Here is an 18,680-nt window from a genome sequence, read left to right as displayed (position 1 = left end):
TGGGCAAAGGACTTATATATAGACACTTTTCAAAAGATGATATACAAATGGCCAATGAGCACATGAAATATGCTCTACATTGCTAATCAGGAAAATACAAACCAGAACCACAATGAGATACCACTTTATACCCATTGGATGGTTACCATAAATAAGCAAACAAAAATAGAAAATAAAAAGTGTTGCTAAGGATATGGAGAAATTGGAACCTTGTACATTGCTAGTGGGGATGTAAAATGGTGTAGCTGCTGTAAAAAACAGTATGGCAGTGCCTCAAAAAATTAAACACAGAAATTATCATGTGAGGAGCATCTGGCTGGCTTGGTCAGAAGAGCATGTGACTCTTGATCTCAGGGTCATGAGTTCGAGCCCCATGTTGAGTGTACAGATTACTTAAATAAATACTAAAATAATAATAATAATTATCATATGACCCAGCATTTCCACTTCTGCATATATACCCCAAAGAACTGAAAACAGGAACACAAAAAGATATTTACACACTCATGTTCTTAGCAGTATTATTCACAATAGCCAAAAGGTAGAAGTAAACCCCTATTCACCAATGGATGGATGGAGAAACAAAGTGTGGCATACAATGGAATATTATTCAGCCTTAAAAAAGAAGGAAATTCTGACATGTTATGACATTGATGAGCCTTGAGGACATTATGCTAAGTGCAATAAGCCAGACACAAAAGGACAAATATCATGTGATCCCACTACTATGAGGTACCTAGAGTAGTCAAATTCATAGATACAAATGGTGAAATAGTGGTTGCCCAAGATGGGGGGAGGGGAAGAAGGAATGGGGAACTATTATTTAACAGGTATAAAGTTTCAGTTTTTCAAGATAAAAAGAGGAATGGAAATGTATGGTGGTGATAATTGCACAACAATATGAATGTTCATAGTACCATTGAACTATGCACATAGAATTAATTAAGGTAGTTAAATTTATGTATATTTTAACCACAATTTTAAAAAAGATTTTATTTTAGGGAGAGAGCACGTATGCATGCATACATGCAAACGGGGGGAGGAGCAGAGGGAGAAGAAGAGGAAGAGGGAAAGAATCCCAAGCACACTCCTTGCTGAGCACAAGCCCGACCGGACTTGATCCCACAACCCCAAGATCATGACCAAGCCAAAACCAAGTGTCAATGCTCAACTGACTGAGCCACATAGGTGCCCCTACTTTACCACAATTTAAAAATTTTGAAAAAAATAGGGAAAGGACTTGGATATACATTTGTCCAAAGAAGATATACAAATGGCCTATAAGCACACAAAATGATGCTCAAATCAATTAATCATTAGGGAAATGCAAATCAAAACCATGAGATACCACTTCACATCCCTTAGGATGGTTATTATCTAGAAAAAGAAAAGAAAAAAAAAAAAAAAAACCCAAACCCAGAAAATACGAAGTGGTGGCATGGATGTGGAGAAATTGAAACTCTTGTGCATTGCTAGTGGGGATGTAAAAGTTTGCAGCTGCTGTAAAAAACAGTATGGCAGTACCTTTAAAAACTAAACCTAGGGACATCTGGGTGGCTCAATCAGTTAAGCGACTGCCTTCGGCTCAGGTCATGATCCCAGAGTCCCGGGATTGAGTCCCACATCGGGCTCCTTGCTGAGCAAAGAGCCTGCTTCTCCCTCTGCCTGCCTCTGCCTCTCTCTGATAAATAAATAAAATCTTGGGGCGCCTGGGTGGCTCAGTTGGTTAAGCGACCACCTTCGGCTCAGGTCATGATCCTGGAGTCCCAGGATCGAATCCCGCATCGGGCTCCCTGCTCAGCGGGGAGTCTGCTTCTCCCTCTGACCCTCTCCCCTCTCATGCTCTCTCTCTATCTCATTCTCTCTCTCAAGTAAATAAATAAAATCTTTAAATAAATAAATAAATAAAATCTTAAAAAAAAAAGAGTTTCTTAAAAAAAAAAAACTAAACCTAGAATTACTGTATGTCCAGCAATTCCTGGATTCTTCTGGGTATATACCCCAGAGAATTTAAAGTAGGGACTTCAACAAATATTGGTACACCAAATTTTTTAAAAGATTTTATTTATTTATTTGAGAGAGAGAGAGCACACAAACAGGGGAAGCAGCAGAGGGAGAGAGAGAAACAGGCTCTCCACTGAGCAGGGAGCCTGATGCGGGGCTCAATCCCAGAACCCTAGGATCGTGACCTGAGCCAAAGGCAGACACTTAACCGACTGAGCCACCCAGGCGCCCCTGTACAACAATTTTTATAGCAGCATTATTCACAGTAACCAAAAGGTGGAAACAATTCAAGTGTCAATTGGTGGATGCATGAATAAACAAAATGTGGGATATACACACAATTGACTATTATACAGCCATAAAAAGGAATGAAATTCTGATGCATACTAAAAAAAAAAATGATGAACCTTAAAAACATGCCCATGAAATAAGCCAGATTCAAAAGAATAAATACATGATTCCACTTATATGATGTACCTAGAATAAGCAATCTTATAGAGACAAAAAGTAGAATAGAAGTTGTTAGGGGTTGGGGTAGGAGGCATGGAGAGTTTCTGTTTCGGATGATGAAAAATTTCTAGAAATAAATAGAAGTGATGGTCACGCATATAGCAAAGGTACTTACTGCCACTGCATTATACACTTAAAAATGGTTAAGGTGGTAATTTTTTCCACTGTGATACAATGATATATTTGACCACAACAGAAAATATGAGTGTGGAAAGTGTTTCCTCCTCCTATTTTCTGGTATAGATTGTGTAAAATTCATGGTAATTCTTCCCTAAATATTTGGTTGGAATACTCAAGTGAAATTATGTGGTCTAGAGATTTCTTTTTTGGGAGTTTTAAATTATGAATTCCATTTCCTTGACTGTTATGGGGCTATTCAAATGATTTATTTCATGTTGAGTAAGCTATGGCAGTTTGTGTTTCATGAGGAAGTAATCCATTTTGTCTAAGTTGTCAAGTGTAGATGTGTTTATACTATATTCCTTTATTATCCTTTTGATATCTGCAGAGACTCTAGGGCTCTCCCATTTCACTCCTGATATTGGTCATTTCTATCTTCTTTTTTCCTCAGCTGTCTTCGTAGAGGTTTGTCAACTTTATTGATCATTTTGGCTCTTTTATCTACAGTTTTTCTGTTTTTGATTTCATTGATTTCTGCTCATTATTTCTTTCCTTCTCTTTTCTTTGGGTTTATTTTGCTTCTCTCCTCCCTTAGATTCTTAAAAGTGGGAGCTCAGATTGTTGATTTGAGACTTTCGCTGTTTTCAAATGTTTGCATTTAGAGTTCTATAAACTTTCCTCTCAAAACTGCTGTAGCTCTGTCCCACAAATGTCAATGTGTTCATTTGTATTCAGTTCAATGTGTGTTTTTTAAAAAATTTCCCTTGAAACTCCCTCTTTCACTCAATGGATTATTTAGAAGAATGTAGTTTAGTTTCCAAGTGTTTGGACCTTTTCCTGTTACCTAGTTTGATTCCACTGTGGTCAGAGAATACATTCTGTATGATTTCAGTTCTTTTAAATGTTTGAGATTGTTTTGTGGCCCTGAATATAACTGATCTCGGTATATGTTCCATCAACACTTGAAAAAAAAGATGTGTGTTCTTGTGATGTTGATTGGAATGTTCTATAAATATCAATTTGATCCTGTTGGTTGATGGTGGTGTTGAGTTATTCTATATTCTTGCTGATTTTCCATTGAGTTTTTCTATCAATTTTTAAGAGAGGGGTACTGAACTATAACCAGATTTGTCTATTTCTCCTTTCAGTGCTGTCAGTTTTTGCTTCGCATGTTTTATAGCTCTGTTTGGTTCAGACACACTTAGGACTACTATCTATGTCTTATTGGTGGATTGATCCTTTTATCATTATATAATGTCCCTTCCTGCCTATGATAATTTTCTTTGCTCTGAAGTCTACTTTATCTGATATTAATATAGCTACTCCTGCTATATTCTTTCCTTTATTCATGTTTATATTTATTTTTAATTTTTTTGCCATTTAATATTATTTTACTCTAGCATAAAAGACATTTCTTTCTTACAGATTATTTCCTTGGAACTCTAGTGGACCTGACTATTGTATAGATACCCTGGGTTTAGAGTCAAAATCTCCCCATAAATGACCACAACAAATCTTTAGGCCACATCTTTTGAAATCCACTGAAAGGTGGATTAACAATTTTCCAAACAATCTATAGACAATAGAACTCTGACCATAAAGAGTACATTAACTCAATTTACACTACAATAGTCCTGCTGACCTTCTATTATCCTTGTTATTTTTTTCTTCAAAAAAATTTTTTTAGGGCGCCCGGGTGGCTCAGTCAGTTGAGCGACTGCCTTCGGCTCAGGTCATGATCCTGGAGTCCCGGGATCGAGTCCCACATCGGGCTCCCTGCTCGGCGGGGAGTCTGCTTCTCCCTCTGACCCTCTTCCCTCTCGTGCTCTCTCTCATTCTCTCTCTCAAATAAATAAATAAACTCTTTAAAAAAATTTTTTTTTAGATTTTATTTATTTATTTGAGAGAGAGAGAGCAAGAGAAAAGTGAGAGAGAGAAGCAGACTCCTCACTAAGTGGAGAGCCTGATGTGGGACTTGATCCCAGGACCCTGAGATCATGACCTGAGCCAAAGGCAGACACTTAACCGACTGAGCCACCCAGGTGCCCCTTCTTCAAATTTTTATTTAAATTCTAGTTAATTAACATATAGTGTAATATTGGTTTCAGGAGTAGAATTTGGTGATTCATCACTTACTATTATACCCAGTGCTCAACACAACAAGTGCCCTCCTTAATACCCATCACCCATTTAGCCCATCCCCCTCCATCAGCCCTGTTTGTTCTCTGTATTAACATGGTTTATTTCCCTCCTTTTCCCCCTTCTCCTATGTTCATCTGTTTTGTTTCTTAAATTCCACATATGAATGAAATCATATGGTATTTGTCTTTCTCTGACTGACTTATTTCACTTACATAATACACTCAAGCTCAATCCACGTGCTGCAAATGGCAAGATTTCATTCTTTTTGATGGCTGAGTAATATTCCATTATATATATATGTATATATATGTATTTATGCCACATCTTCTTTATCCATTCATTAGTCAATGGACATTTGGGCTCTTTTCCATAATGGGGCTATTGTTGATAATGCTACTATAAACATCAGAGTACATGTGCCCCTTTGAATCAGTATTTTTGTTCCCTTACTCATGTTTATATGAATACATCTCTTTTTCCCAATCTTTACTTTAAACCAACCTATATATTCGAAGTACATTTCTTATAGACAGCATGTAGATGTTTTCAATACACTCTGCCAATCTGTCTTTTAACTGATATATTTATACCATTTACATTTAATGTAATTATTGATATGTCAGGGCTTAAGTCTGCCATTTTATTTTTTGTTTTCTGTTTGTTCTGTTTTTCATTTCTTTTTTCTTTCTCCTGCATTTTTATAATTTCATTTTGATTTACCTATAGTGTTTTTTAAGGTATGTCTTTGTAGAGTTTTTGGTTTTTGTAGTGCTGGCTCTAGGTATTACATTATATATACATAACCTATCACAGTCTACAGGTGTTATTATTTCACTAGTTCAAGTACAGAAACCTCTCTCTTTACGTCCCTAACCCTTCCCTGTTTATAATTGTCTTAAGTATTTCTTCTAATACATAAAATTATACACATCAGACTGTATAATTTTTGCTTCAGTAATCAAGCAATTTAGAAAACTCAAGAAGAAAAAGAAAATCTATTACATTTACCCATGCTTTTGCTTATCATGTTCTCCCTTTCATCATTTCCTTTCTGTTTAGAAAACTTCCTTTGTCATTTTTTTAAAGATAGGCCTACCAAACAAATTCTCTTAGTTTTTTTTGTTTTGTTTTGTTTTTCATCTGAGAATGTCTTGATTTCCTCTTCATTCCTGAAGGATATTTTTACTGGGTATGGGATTCTGGGTTGCCATTTATTTTTTTTCAGCACTGGAGAAATATTGTTTCACTTTCTTCTGGCTTCCATGGTTTCTGATGACAATTTTGCTATCATACTAATTGTTTTCTCCCTACACTTAAGATCATTATCCTATGGCTGTTTCCTAGAATTTTGTCTTTAGTTTTCAGAAGTTTAATTATACTGAGTCTTTTTGTTTGTTTGTTTGTTTTTAAGATTTTATTTATTTGACAGAGAGACAGTGAGAGAGGGAACACAAGCAGGGGGAGTGGGAGGGGGAGAAGCAGGCCTCCTGCGGGGCAGGAAGCCCAATGCGGGGCTCAATCCCAGGACCCTGGGACCATGACCTGAGCCAAAGGCAGACGCTTAACGACTGAGCCACCCAGGCGCCCCTATACTGAGTCTTTAAGTACTTTTTTAGCCTTGCCTTTTTTCTCCTCTCCTACTTAGACTTTGCTGACACAAATGCTAGTTTTTTGTTGTAGTCCCTTAGGTTCCCTAAGGCTCTGTTTGTTCTTTTTTTCCAGTCTATTTTATTTCTGATGTTTAGATTGGGAAATTCCTATTGTTCTATCTTCTAGCTCATTAGTTCTTTTTTTCTGTATGCACCCTGAATTCTGCTGTTGAGCTCATCTACTAAGCTATTTTGTTTCAGTTACTACCTTTTTCAATTCTAAGATTGCCATTGGTTCTTCTTTATATCTTCTGGATTTTTTGCTGAATCTTTTTCTAATTATTGCTGAGCCTTTCCATTTTTTAAAAAAATTTAAGCATGTTTGTAATTGCTCATTGAAGCATTTTAATTGGGGCTGCTTTTAAAACTTTGTCAGATAATTCTAACATCTTTATCATCTCATTATTGTCATCTATTGATTGTCTTTTATTCATTTGGTTTGAGATCTTCCTGGTTCTTGGTATGATGAGTGATTTCAATTGAAACCTAGACATTTTTGTATTGTTACGAGGCTCTGGATCTTTGTTAAATCTTCTCTTTTAGCTAGGTTCTTTTATTTTTAACTCCATTCTACAGAGGAAAGGCAAGGTGCTGCCTCATTACTGCCTTGTTACTGCCAGGTGTATTCCACTTCTACCAGTTTCCTCACTCTTTGTTGACACCCAAGGGGAGACGTCACAGGAGAGGCTCCCCATGTGGTCTCTACTGACATTGTGGTAGGGGTGGCCTTATCTGCTGGATGATGGTGGACATCCTAACTCTCTACTAGACTTCTGATACTACTTCAGTGGGAAGGCATTAGGGTACCATGTTACTGTCCAGTGGAAGCTCAGGCTCCCCAAGCAGTCTCCAATGACACTGCAGGAAGCCCTCATTACAGGCCATTAAGGATGAAAGTCCTACCTCTTTACCTGACCTTCTCTGACACCACTCTGGCATTCTACTACAGTGTTAGAAGGGTGGGAATCTAGGACCCCACTCAGCCTTTGTTGACATGGGTGGGATTGGGGGACCACTAATTTCTGTGCTGTTGACTAAAGTAGAGTGATGATTATCTAAAAGTTTTCTGTCTTGCTGGACTGCCCCTTTTCTGGTCCTTTGGCTACACAGAGCAGGCTATTGTTGGGGCTTTTTTGTCTGCATCCCTGGCTTTTCCATGTTGTTGACTTCTTCAGTTTCCAGTCTGGGATATATGAGTCAAAAGAAAACCCAAGGAACTTACCATCATGTCTTTCCTCAGGTTCCAAGGTCCTTAGCTGGCCTGTCTTCTTTCTATCACTCAGAGCCTTCTTATAGTTGTTTTATATATAATGTCAATTATATAATGGTTTCTGGTTGCACTTAGTGGGAGGAATAGGGAAAAGTATGTCTATTTGATCTTTCCAGAAACAGAAGTCCTCTTTAGTTAACTGTAACCAATTCTCTCTGGGGGAGTTTGAACTGTGTTGCTACGTTCCCATTTACTGACTAAGGGCCCACTCCAAACAACCCAACTGGAGCCATGGCCCTGCTACTGGGCTAAATTTGAGTACTGGCATTTCCTGGAACCTAAATAAAATATTAGCCCACATATTCCAGCAACATATCAAAAGAATATTTTTTTTGTTGGGGTGCCTGAGTGGCTCAGTCATTAAGCATCTGCCTTCGGCTCAGGTCATGATCCCGGGATCCTGGGATCGAGCCCCACATTGGGCTCCCTGCTCCACGGGAAGCCTGCTTCTCCCTCTCCCACTCCCCCTGCTTGTGTTCCCTCTCTCGCTGTGTCTCTCTCTGTCAAATAAATAAATAAAATCTTTAAAAAACAAAGAATATTTTTTTGTTCAAGAAGGGTTAATTCTAAGAATACAGGGATGGTTTGATATTAACAAATCCAATGCTACGACTATATTAATAAGTCAAAGGAGAAATCCACGTGATCACTCCATGAATTCAAAATATGCAATTGACAGAATTCAACATTCTTTCTCTAAAAATTTCCTAATAAAATAGAAATCAATGAATACTCTCTTTAAACAATTGAAAAATAACAGTCCAATTTATAATCGCACCAAAATGAATAAGATACCTAGGAATAAATTTAACCAAGGAGGTGAAAGACATTGATTAAAGAAATTGAAAATGATACAACAAATAGAAAGATATACCATGCTCATGAATTGGAAGAATTAATATTCTTAAAATGTTCATACAACCCAAAGCAATTTACAGATTCAATGCAATCTCTGTCAAAATACCAATAGCATTTTTCACAGAACTAGAACAAATAATCCTAAAATTGGTATGGAACTACAAAAGACCTCAAAGAGTCAAAGCCCAATCTTGAGAAAGTAAACAAAGCTAGACATGGCACAATCCCATATTTCAAGATATATTACAAAGCTAGAGTCATCAAAACAGTATGTACTGACACAAAAATAGACACATAGATCAATGGAACAGATAGAGAGCCCAGAAACAGACCCACATTTATATGATCAATTAATCTATGACAAAGGTGGCAAGAATATACAATGGGGTGAGGCACCTGGGTGGCTCAGTTTTTGAGTGTTTGCTTTCAGCTCGGGTCATGATCTTGGGGTCCTGGGATTGAGCCCCAGTGCAGTTTGGCCTCCTGCTCAGCACGGAGTCAGCTTCTCCCTCTGCCCCTCCCCCTACTTGTGCACTCTCTCTCTCTGTCTCTCTCTCTCTCTCTCACTCTGTGTCTCAAATAAATAAATAAATAACTTAAAAAAAAGAATATACAATGGGGAAATGACAGTCTTTTCAATAAATGGTGTTGGGAAAACTGGACAGCTACATGCAAAAGAATTAAACTAGACCATTCTCTTACACCATACACAAAAATAAACTCAAAATGGATTAAAGACCTAAATGTGAGGCCTAAAACCATCAAACTCCTAAAAGAAAACATAGGTAATTTCTTACAGTAATCTCTTGGACACTGGCCTTAGCAACATATTTATGGATATGTCTCCTCAGGCAAGGGAAACAAAAGCAAAAATAAACTACGCGGACTATATCAAAATAAAACTCTTCGGCACAGCAAAGGAAACTATCAACAAAACAAAAGGCAACCTACTGAATGGAAGAAGACATTTGTAAATGATATATTCATAAGGAGTTAATATCTAAAATATATAAAGAGGGGCGCCTGGGTGGCTCAGTCGTTAAGCGTCTGCCTTCGGCTCAGGTCATGATCCCAGGGTCCTGGGATCGAGCCCTGCATCAGGCTCCCTGCTCCGCGGGAAGCCTGCTTCTCCCTCTCCCATTCCCCCTGCTTGTGTTTCCTCTCTCACTGTCTCTCTCTGTCAAATAAATAAATAAATAAAATCTTTAAAAAAATAAAAAAATAAAATAAAATATATAAAGAACTTGTATAACTCTACATCAAAAAAAATCTGATTAAAAAATAGGCAGAGGACATGAATAGACATTTTTCTAAAGAAGACATGCAGATGGCCTATAGGCACATGAAAGATGCTCAAAACACTAATCATCAGGGATATGCAAATCAAAACCACAATGAGATATCACCTCACACCTGTCAGAATGGCTAAAATAAAAAGCACAAGAAACAAGTGTTAGAGAGGAAGTAGAGAAAAGGGAACCCTCGTGCAGTGTTGGTGAGAATGTAAATTGGTGCAGCCACTATGGAAAACAGTAGGGAGGTTCCTTAAAAAATTAAAAATAAGACTACCATTTGATCCAGTAATCACACTACTGGGTATTTACTCAAAGAATACAAAAACACTAATTCCAAGGGATATATGCACTCCTATGTTTATCGCAGCATTATTTACAATAGACAAACTATGGAAGCAGCTCAAGCGTCCATCCCTAGATGAATGAATATTCCATATAAAAAAGAATGAAATCCTGCCATTTGTGACAACATGGATGAACCTAGAGGGTATTATGCTAAGTGAAATAAGTCAAACGGAGGAAGATAAATACCATATGTTTTCACTCATTTGGGGAATCTAAAAAGCAAAATTAACAACAACAACAAAAAGGACTCTTTTTTTTTTTTTTTTTTAAATAGGCTCCAGGCCCAGTGAGGAGCCCAACATGGGGCTTGAACTCACGACCCTGAGATCAAGACATGAGCTAAGATCAAGAGTTGAACACTTAATTGACTGAGCTACCCAGATGCCCCCCAAAAACAGACTCTTAACTATAGAGAATAAACTGGTGGTTGCCAGGGAGGAGGTAGATGGGGGAAGAGGTGAAACAGATGATGGGGTTTAAGAGGTATAAAACAAACAAGCAGATATCTCTAATCAAGTCAGCATCACACTTGATAGTGAAACATGAAAATCTTTCCCATTAAAATTTGGTTGTCCATAATCACCTTTATCATTTAACTTTGGTCTGGGAATACTAGCCAATAAAACATACATAAATAGGATATAAGTAAAAATTTATGACAAGACCATACTCTTATTTCATGTCCTTCCACCACATTGTTTTCCCTTGAAGTTGACACTAACCAGGATCGCTTAGTCCATTTCAAACCTCAACAGTTTTTCTAGCTTTCTTTCCTTCCCCTTGATTCAGCATTTGACTGACAGGAGTTATGATCAGAATCATGTCTTATATACTTTGTATTCCTAATACTAGGTAGTAGTCAGGTAGCAGGTCCTCAGTGAATATTTTCAGATTAAGAATCCAAAATGTGATATTAAAAATTAAATTAAGAAATATATGTTAACAAAATATACCATTGAAGTGTAAATCAGTAATTTTATCTTAAGTTTGTTCAGAACCTAGTGCTTTGTGACTACACAGTAAGTATTTGACTCATCAATTTTTGTGATGAGATCAAAATAGCATATCCTGGAATACTCAATATTTAATTGGAATTTGGTTAAATCATAATCATTTTTATATGTAAGACCCTCAGCTAAAAATTCCTCTGCATATTCTAAAATATTCCCAAAATTTGATAAGACTTAATGCAATCAAAGTGAGGCTAGAGGAACCTGAAAAATCACATTAGTACTCAACTATGCTTTCACTTTGTAACTGTCACTCTCACTTTTAACTTGCCACACAGCTATTGACCTGAGAACAGAATATACACTTGCCCTGTCACTCACTCCTATTGTTTCTAAATTGAGCTGAAACTTGTATACAGTAGGTTAACCAAAAGATTCATTTTCTAAGTTGATGTACTTCAATTAATTGGTCCTTCTCCACAGGAGATTTGCAGTGTAGCCCATGCACCCCTGACGCTCCAAGAACTAAGTGACAATAAATACTAAGTTAAGTCCTGCACCTGATCTGAGGTCCCTTGACCAAAGTCAAATATGAAAAAAAGGACAAAATATCAAGTTTAATGTTTACCTCTGTTCCCGAGTGTTGATCCCTAATAACATCCATCTGTCTCTTAAAAAGTTCTAATACAGCCTTGTAGACCAGTTCATACTGTTCCTGAAGAGCATCACAAACCGAAACAAATGAAAACAAACAAGAAACTTGGTGAACCACAGAACCAGAGTTTAGGAGTGTGAACATCAGTCAAATCCTAGTATAGCAGACCTGAAAAGACCATAGACAGTAATTTAATCGTAGTGCCTGAGGGCGCTACGCAAAATTAGCCTAGCCCATTTAGGACTGCAAAGCACTTCAAGGCTACTAGAAACAGCTAAATATTTGATCTTCTACCTCTAAATATACAAGGGCCTTCCAGCATGTTTTATGTTTTGATCCCACTTACCCTTCCCTCCACCATCAACCCTCCAATTCCATTTTCCTGGCTCACATTTTAAACATTCTATCTGATCCTGGATGCATTTTTTGGTCAGGCACCTTCATCTTTTCTGGAAAAATGGAGATAGATTGTGGTCGATGGGTAGATAGATAGCTTCAATATGTATTCTTCACTTGACCCTGACAATTGATCTCTAAAGTAGGTAGGCTATTATCCCTGTTTACATTTTGTGCAAGGTCGTTCAGCAGTGATTTCCAGACTTGGATTCGAACCTGAATCTCCCCTTAGTTTAGTGCGCCTAGATCAAGCCGCTGAAATGCTCTCCTAGCACAGACACCCAAGAAAAGCTGACCACCCAAGAGAGTCTGGAAATTTATGCTTGTAAAAGGATTTCACTGTCTAGAAATGACACCATCACCATTACAAGGTCCTGGGGCGGGGCGGGGCGGAGGGGAGGGAGGAGGGGGGGTTTTGCCACCGGACCTGCTCTAGCACTTGATTTTGGATCTACTTTTCATCTGAAAGAGCCTCAGCGGGGTTTCCCCGGCACTTCACACAATCCTATACAAATAAAGCACAACTTTTGCCAATTATAATTTTAGCAGAACACTACAGAGTCCGTATCACCCAACACATCTGTTGGTACACTCTTCCATTTTTTTAAGAAGAGAGAAAAGTCAGACAGGAAGCGCTCAGCCGGTTACAGTGCTATTTCCTGGTGAGGATGGTGTCAGAAAAAGCAGCGACAACTGGGAAGGGATTTGTTCAGCTAGTTGTTGATAATGTTGATGAACTTGTGAAGGCTAACCGGAAATCGCTTCCTCTGTCTTCCGACCTTTGCAAGGAGGCCGGAAATGGACTTTCTCCGAAGTGGGGTAGGGTTTTATTGATTGATTCAGTGTTACAATGTGATATTAGAAAACTAGGTTGCATACTTCCTGGGGTCTTTCGCCTGCTTTTAAGTCTGGTGGCACTAAACCAGCCAGTGCCTTTATATCACAGAAACTTTTTCCCTCAGGTTGAATATAGAAAACACCTACAGTCGACGCATGAAAAAAAAAGTTTTTTTTCCACTAGCTATTAGTGGAAAACCTGTGTGGGCCAAACAGCAGGCTTATATTACAATAGCTCTTCATTTTTTCCCCTCAATTCACAAATGCCCAATGAAAATACCTAAACTTCCACTGGTGGTTGTTTTACCTCCAAGTCTATGTGCAAGTTCATTTGTAAGTGCTTTAAACACTTCAGGGTCTTGCCATTTAAGCAGGAGAAAGTAGTTCTAACAAATTATGTGAAAGTGTCTGTTACTTATATCAATCAATGCTTAGTGAATGAATGAATGCGGCAAAGCTAAACTCCATCTTAGAGATGGAGACCATTTTTTTTTAGAAATGTGGGTAACATTATTGGTATGGAAATCTGGGTGAAATTGATATTGTAGAGAGTGAGAGATATGTGCTGGGAAAGTTTCACCTAGGCGGTGGGACTTGAGCGGGGGAGGAGAGGACAAAACAGGGGAAGGGCATCCCTAACGGAGCGAACGAGGGTGAGCACTTTGGGGCGGATGAAAATATTGTCATACATATGTAACCGTATATATAGTATGATTCTAATTATGGTTTTTTAAAGTATGCATACAATAAGGATCAGGAGAGACTACAGAACAATAGTAATCGTGGCTACCTCTAGGTGATAGGAGTATGGTTGCTTTTATTTTTATTTTTCATCAAGTCAAAAAATGAGTATACAGACTGCATTCTCCAGATTCTGTTACCACTTCCTGAAGTTGAAATGACAAATCTCTGATTTTTCTCCGGTTTCAGAAGTGAATTACTGCTCTAAAACTTCCAGTTAACCTGACCCAACTATTTCTCTGTAATAAATCAAACAGCTTGTGGAATTTCTTCAACATCCTTTATAAGAAATATTATATTAGTTTCTTAATATTTTCTGCACAGACAGTAAAATACAAGGAATGAGGGGAAAAAAAATACAAGGAATGAGAGGAATTTGACCCAAGGCAAGGGATACAGGCAAAAAATTGATCTATTCAGAGTTCAACGAAATGCCAATGGGCTAGTGAACCTAAGAGTCAATCGGTGTTACAGCTAGGCAGTCAGCTGTTTTGGGTTGTCTTACTATGGAACAGAGAGATGTAGCAAGACTCAGACACATGTTATGATCCATTCACCATAGTTGCATACCTGAGTTTGAACAAATGAAGGCCTTTGTGTTCGCATTTCCTGGATCAAACTAAAAACACTGAAGTTCTCAGGAAGTATCTATCAAATAAAAGGAAAAAAAAATATCTTACTCCTTTGTTCCTTAGCTTTGTTAATAAATTATTTCTCCTAGTCTTGTCACTCCCATGATATCTGCTCTCTTAACAGAAGATAATATCCGAAAAAGAATGCATTTTTAAAATGAATGAGATTTCTCATCACTTGCATCGTGATTTAGAGCCTGGTATTTTCCCCAGAAAAGATTGAAGAAACTCTTGAGAATGATTTCACATGGGGTCATCAAATGTTTGAAGTTAAAACCTATAATGAGGCAGAAGGCTCGAGTAGATGAGCAAGTATGAGAATTTCATGAAATAAAAGAAGTTGGCAGATATATTTCAAACTTCCCACTTCCTATTAGACTATAAAAAATGACTTAGAGATCGGAACACAAGGTTTGATTGTGGTAAATTGAGTCCAGCCACTAAAGTAGTTTGGATAAAGGAAGGGTAACTGTGGAATTTAGGGCAGTGATTCTCAAACTACAGCATGCATCAGAAGCACCTGGAGAGCTTGCTGCCCGCCCTCTCCTCCCTTCCACCTCCAGAGTTTCTGCTTCAGTCCATCCAAGGCAGGGCCCAAGGTTTTGCATTTCTAACAAGTTCTCAGGTGATGCCAATGCTGCTTGTTTGGGAACCACACTTTGAGAACCACCCACCTAGGGCCTAATTTAATCATCTGACAAAGCGGGTCTACAGTGAATACTCTAGAAAAGATGAGTCATGGAGATAGATGTTTGGAAGAACCAAACAATTCCTAAGTCTGAAAGTAACAGGGTAAGCAGACAGGAAGTGCCTGAGGAGAAAAACTCACCCCATCTTTTAGCAACATCCAGGTATAATCAATAGCACAGATAACACCAGTCCTTCCACAGCCGGCACTGAAATGAAAGATCATAGGAGCACATATAGTTGCAGAGGGTGGATCATCGACGGTAGCTGGGAAATATCACCAGCAGATTGAGGAAGAAGGAACCTAGAGGCAATGAAACGTTCCAACCCCTCCCCCCCATTTCCTAGAGCATGTTTGTCAGTTGCCACATGCCCACACCAAACCTCAGGACAGATCCTAGGTGACTTCTCTAAGCAAGAGTCTCTAGAGCTGTACTGTTTCCAAGTAACTTGTCAGAAAATACTAATTTAATGCTTTAATTCAATAATTTAATATTAATTAAATGCTTGAATTTATTATAGTTTGTTTTTGCTATGGACCTTGCTCTTTCAATCACTCTCATTTCTTTTTTTTATAAAGATTTTATTTATTTATTTGAGAGAATGAGAGAGAGAGAGAGAGAGCACATGAGAGGGGGGAGGGTCAGAGGGAGCAGCAGACTCACCGCTGAGGAGGGAGCCCGACGTGGGACTCTATCCCGGGACTCCAGGATCATGACCTGAGCCGAAGGCAGTCACTCAACCAACTGAGCCACCCAGGCGCCCACAATCACTCTCATTTCTAAGTTTTGTTCCTTTCTAATCAACTGGAAAAAGCGAAACTAGGGCCAGGAGCCTACATCCTATTTGCTTCTACCGCCTTAAATTCCAACAGAGTCTGTCTTCCTTCGGGTACGGCCGGAGTCCTGGCCAGACTGTGATACTTGGTTTGTTTGGGGTGGAAGGTACATAGAACAGCATTATACCTGCAGTGAATGCATATGGGAACACTGTCGTCCTCTTGGTAAGAACGCACATCCCAGATGAGCTCAAGAATAGGGTCTATGGATGAAGGCACATCATGGTCTGGCCAATTCTTGTAATGAAACTGGTAGATAGTTCGAGTTTCCTATAAAAGAAAAAATAGCCAGAATGAAAGGAGAGGTCAGTGTTAGGACCCCACCTCATTCTACCACAAGATTACTCTGACTTCCTAAGTAGCATCTCTGTCCTGTTGGCAATTTATGCTGCTTTTTTCTCTATAGGCCTCTGGGGACCACATGCCATCTGAGAACACTGACTATTGGTCTGTCCCTCTTTGCCCCACTCACAAGAGGTGGTAGATATTAAGATAGTCCAAACCAGAGCTTCCCAACTGGTGTGCTTCACCGGTTCAAGTGGGTCACAGGCATGCTGATCTATTAAACCCCTTTGCCATAGAGAGACGGGGCAATGCGAGCTCTCAAGTTGGTTCTCAGCCTCTGTTCACTGCACAGCCTCTATTCATCCTACAAACATTATCATTCTATAGGTGCGCCATGGTGTGTAACAGATTGGGAAAGTAGGGATTATACCAAAGGTCTCTTTTGCATGTGAAGATTTATCCAGAACATCAAAGGCCCCACCGCTCCCCATTGTCTTGTGCCCAGCCCAAGTCACATACATATGTATTTGCCTCTGTGGGCTCTTGAGTTTAGCACTCGGGTTTATACTTACACTATTGAACTTGGCTTTTAGAGTCCTGATTATGTAATCAGATTTTCTATTTTCAGCTTCCTAAGAAGTAAATTCAAATATTAGTTATTTCAAAAACTAATGTTCAAAAACTAGTCTCTATAAAGTAGAACCTGGAGCATCTGTTCGGCCATAACGGAAGCAGGCATCATACTCACACAGGATATGGAGAAAGGGCCAACTTGCCGCGGTAGCTCTCCTGGCTCAGTCCAGTAACGCTCACACTTTTTCTGTTGCACAAAGCAGAATGTCATGACTCCCCTCCAGATACTCTAGTCTCTTCTGGGTAGCAAAACCCACTTCCTCATTCAGAAGCAAATTTAGCTCTGTGTCCTTCACCTTAGGTTAGGACGATCTAACCCCCGGGGGCTTCAACCCCAACATCGTGGTCTGGAATCTCCAAGGACGGGAAAAACACTAAAGGATATGTAAATTACAGACTTCCTAGAAGTCTGAAGAAGTAGAAATGGGGATCTGACATTTTGAGTACAGTAGTCCCCCCTTATCCACAGCTTTGCTTTCCATGTTACCCATGGTCAACCACAGTCTTTCAGTTGCCTATAGTCCAGGATGTATTGTTGGAAGGTCAGTAGTAGCCTAACCCTACATCACACCTATGTCATTGCCCTCACTTCATCACATCATGTAGACATCTGATCTTCTCACATCATCATCATCAGAAGGGTGAGTATAGTACAATAAGATATTTTGAGAAAAAGAGATCACATTCACATAACATATAGTATATTGTTATAATTGTTCTATTTTCGTATTGTCGTTAACTCCTACTGTGTCTAATTCACAAATTACACTTTACCATAGGTATGTGTGCATAGAAAAAAACAGTGTATATAGAGTTTGGAACTATCCACACTGTCAGGTATCCACTGGGCGTCTTGGAGTCTATCCCACATGAATAAGGGGGGACTACTGTATTTCAAAAGGATTAACAGAAATCATGTCTACTAAAGCAAAGCTGCACAAGCTAAGTGATAGCTTGTTTTTGTTGTTGTTGTTAAAGATTTTATTTATTTGAGAGAGAGTACAACAGGGGGCGGGGAGGGCATAGGGAGAGGGACAAGCAGACTCCCCGCTGAGCAGGAAGCCTGAGACTGGACTGCATAGGGGCTCCATCCCAGGACCCTGAGATCATGACCTGAGCCGAAAGCAGATGCTTAATCAACTGAGCCACCCAGGCGCCCCTGAAAGCTTGGTTTTAACTGGAATTATGAGTGTCTCATAACAGTAAGTTAAGAAGAGTACTATTCAATAGAAATGTAATGTGAGCTACCCATGAAGTTTTAAGTTTACTAATAGCCCCATTCAAAAATGAAAAAAAATGAGATTGATTTTAATAATACACCTTAGCCCAGTATATAAAAAAAAAACCACATGTAATCAATATAAAACAGATATTCTGTATTTGACATTTCTTATCTCGGTCTTCAAAACCCAGGGTGTGTTTTATATTTACAGCACACCTCAATACCCTAAATTGCCATTGGAAACATTTTATTTCCATTTAGAGTTCATCAAATGTATAGTTGAGAAAGATTCATGTACCCAAGTTGTTCAAAACACAAAATTTTCCAAACACTGAATTGGAAAACCAAGTTTTTAAATTTAAACTCACTAAAATAAAATGAAATAAAATTGAGTTCCCTGAAACTAGCCATGTTTCAAGCGCCCATAGCCACATGTGACTAGTGGATGTCATGTTGGACAGCATGGGGTTAGAAGTGCTTACTGCCAGCTAAAGATGCCCAATTAATGAAAGTGGGAAAATGAATCGTTACTTTAAAAACAGATCTTATCTTTACTTTAAAATAGAGAGTCTACTGAGAAAGTGGACAAAAGGAGTTCTTAGGGGTAAAAA

At 38.6% G+C, this 18,680-nt stretch overlaps 2 protein-coding genes and 1 long non-coding RNA gene across 5 annotated transcripts in view; 1 reads left to right on the top strand and 2 right to left on the bottom strand.

Moving 5' to 3' along the window:
* The window catches only part of BCL2L15 (BCL2 like 15), a 54,938-nt gene that overhangs the window by 7,068 nt on the left and 29,190 nt on the right, over positions 1-18,680 (bottom strand). The gene's annotated exons all lie outside the window — the stretch shown is intronic.
* PTPN22 (protein tyrosine phosphatase non-receptor type 22) overlaps positions 1-18,680 on the bottom strand; it is a 59,724-nt gene that overhangs the window by 24,894 nt on the left and 16,150 nt on the right. For both annotated transcript variants that reach the window (XM_025872458.2, XM_025872459.2), the window contains exons 6-11: positions 16,963-17,034; positions 16,787-16,846; positions 16,057-16,199; positions 15,234-15,300; positions 14,343-14,420; positions 11,772-11,858 (exon numbers count right to left, since the gene is read on the bottom strand). In XM_025872458.2, the coding sequence (XP_025728243.1) occupies positions 11,772-11,858; positions 14,343-14,420; positions 15,234-15,300; positions 16,057-16,199; positions 16,787-16,846; positions 16,963-17,034 (507 nt within the window). The remainder of the gene's footprint in view (positions 1-11,771; positions 11,859-14,342; positions 14,421-15,233; positions 15,301-16,056; positions 16,200-16,786; positions 16,847-16,962; positions 17,035-18,680) is intronic.
* Positions 1-18,680, top strand: part of LOC112824532 (uncharacterized) — a 53,039-nt gene that overhangs the window by 26,794 nt on the left and 7,565 nt on the right. The gene's annotated exons all lie outside the window — the stretch shown is intronic.

Source organism: Callorhinus ursinus, unplaced genomic scaffold (assembly GCF_003265705.2).
Source record: "Callorhinus ursinus isolate GAN/ISIS: 27379988/994484 unplaced genomic scaffold, GSC_fseal_2.0 scaffold9, whole genome shotgun sequence".
Taxonomy (NCBI): Eukaryota; Metazoa; Chordata; class Mammalia; order Carnivora; family Otariidae; genus Callorhinus; species Callorhinus ursinus.
Note: the sequence above shows the minus strand (reverse complement) of the source record. Positions and strands in the feature narration are given on the sequence as shown.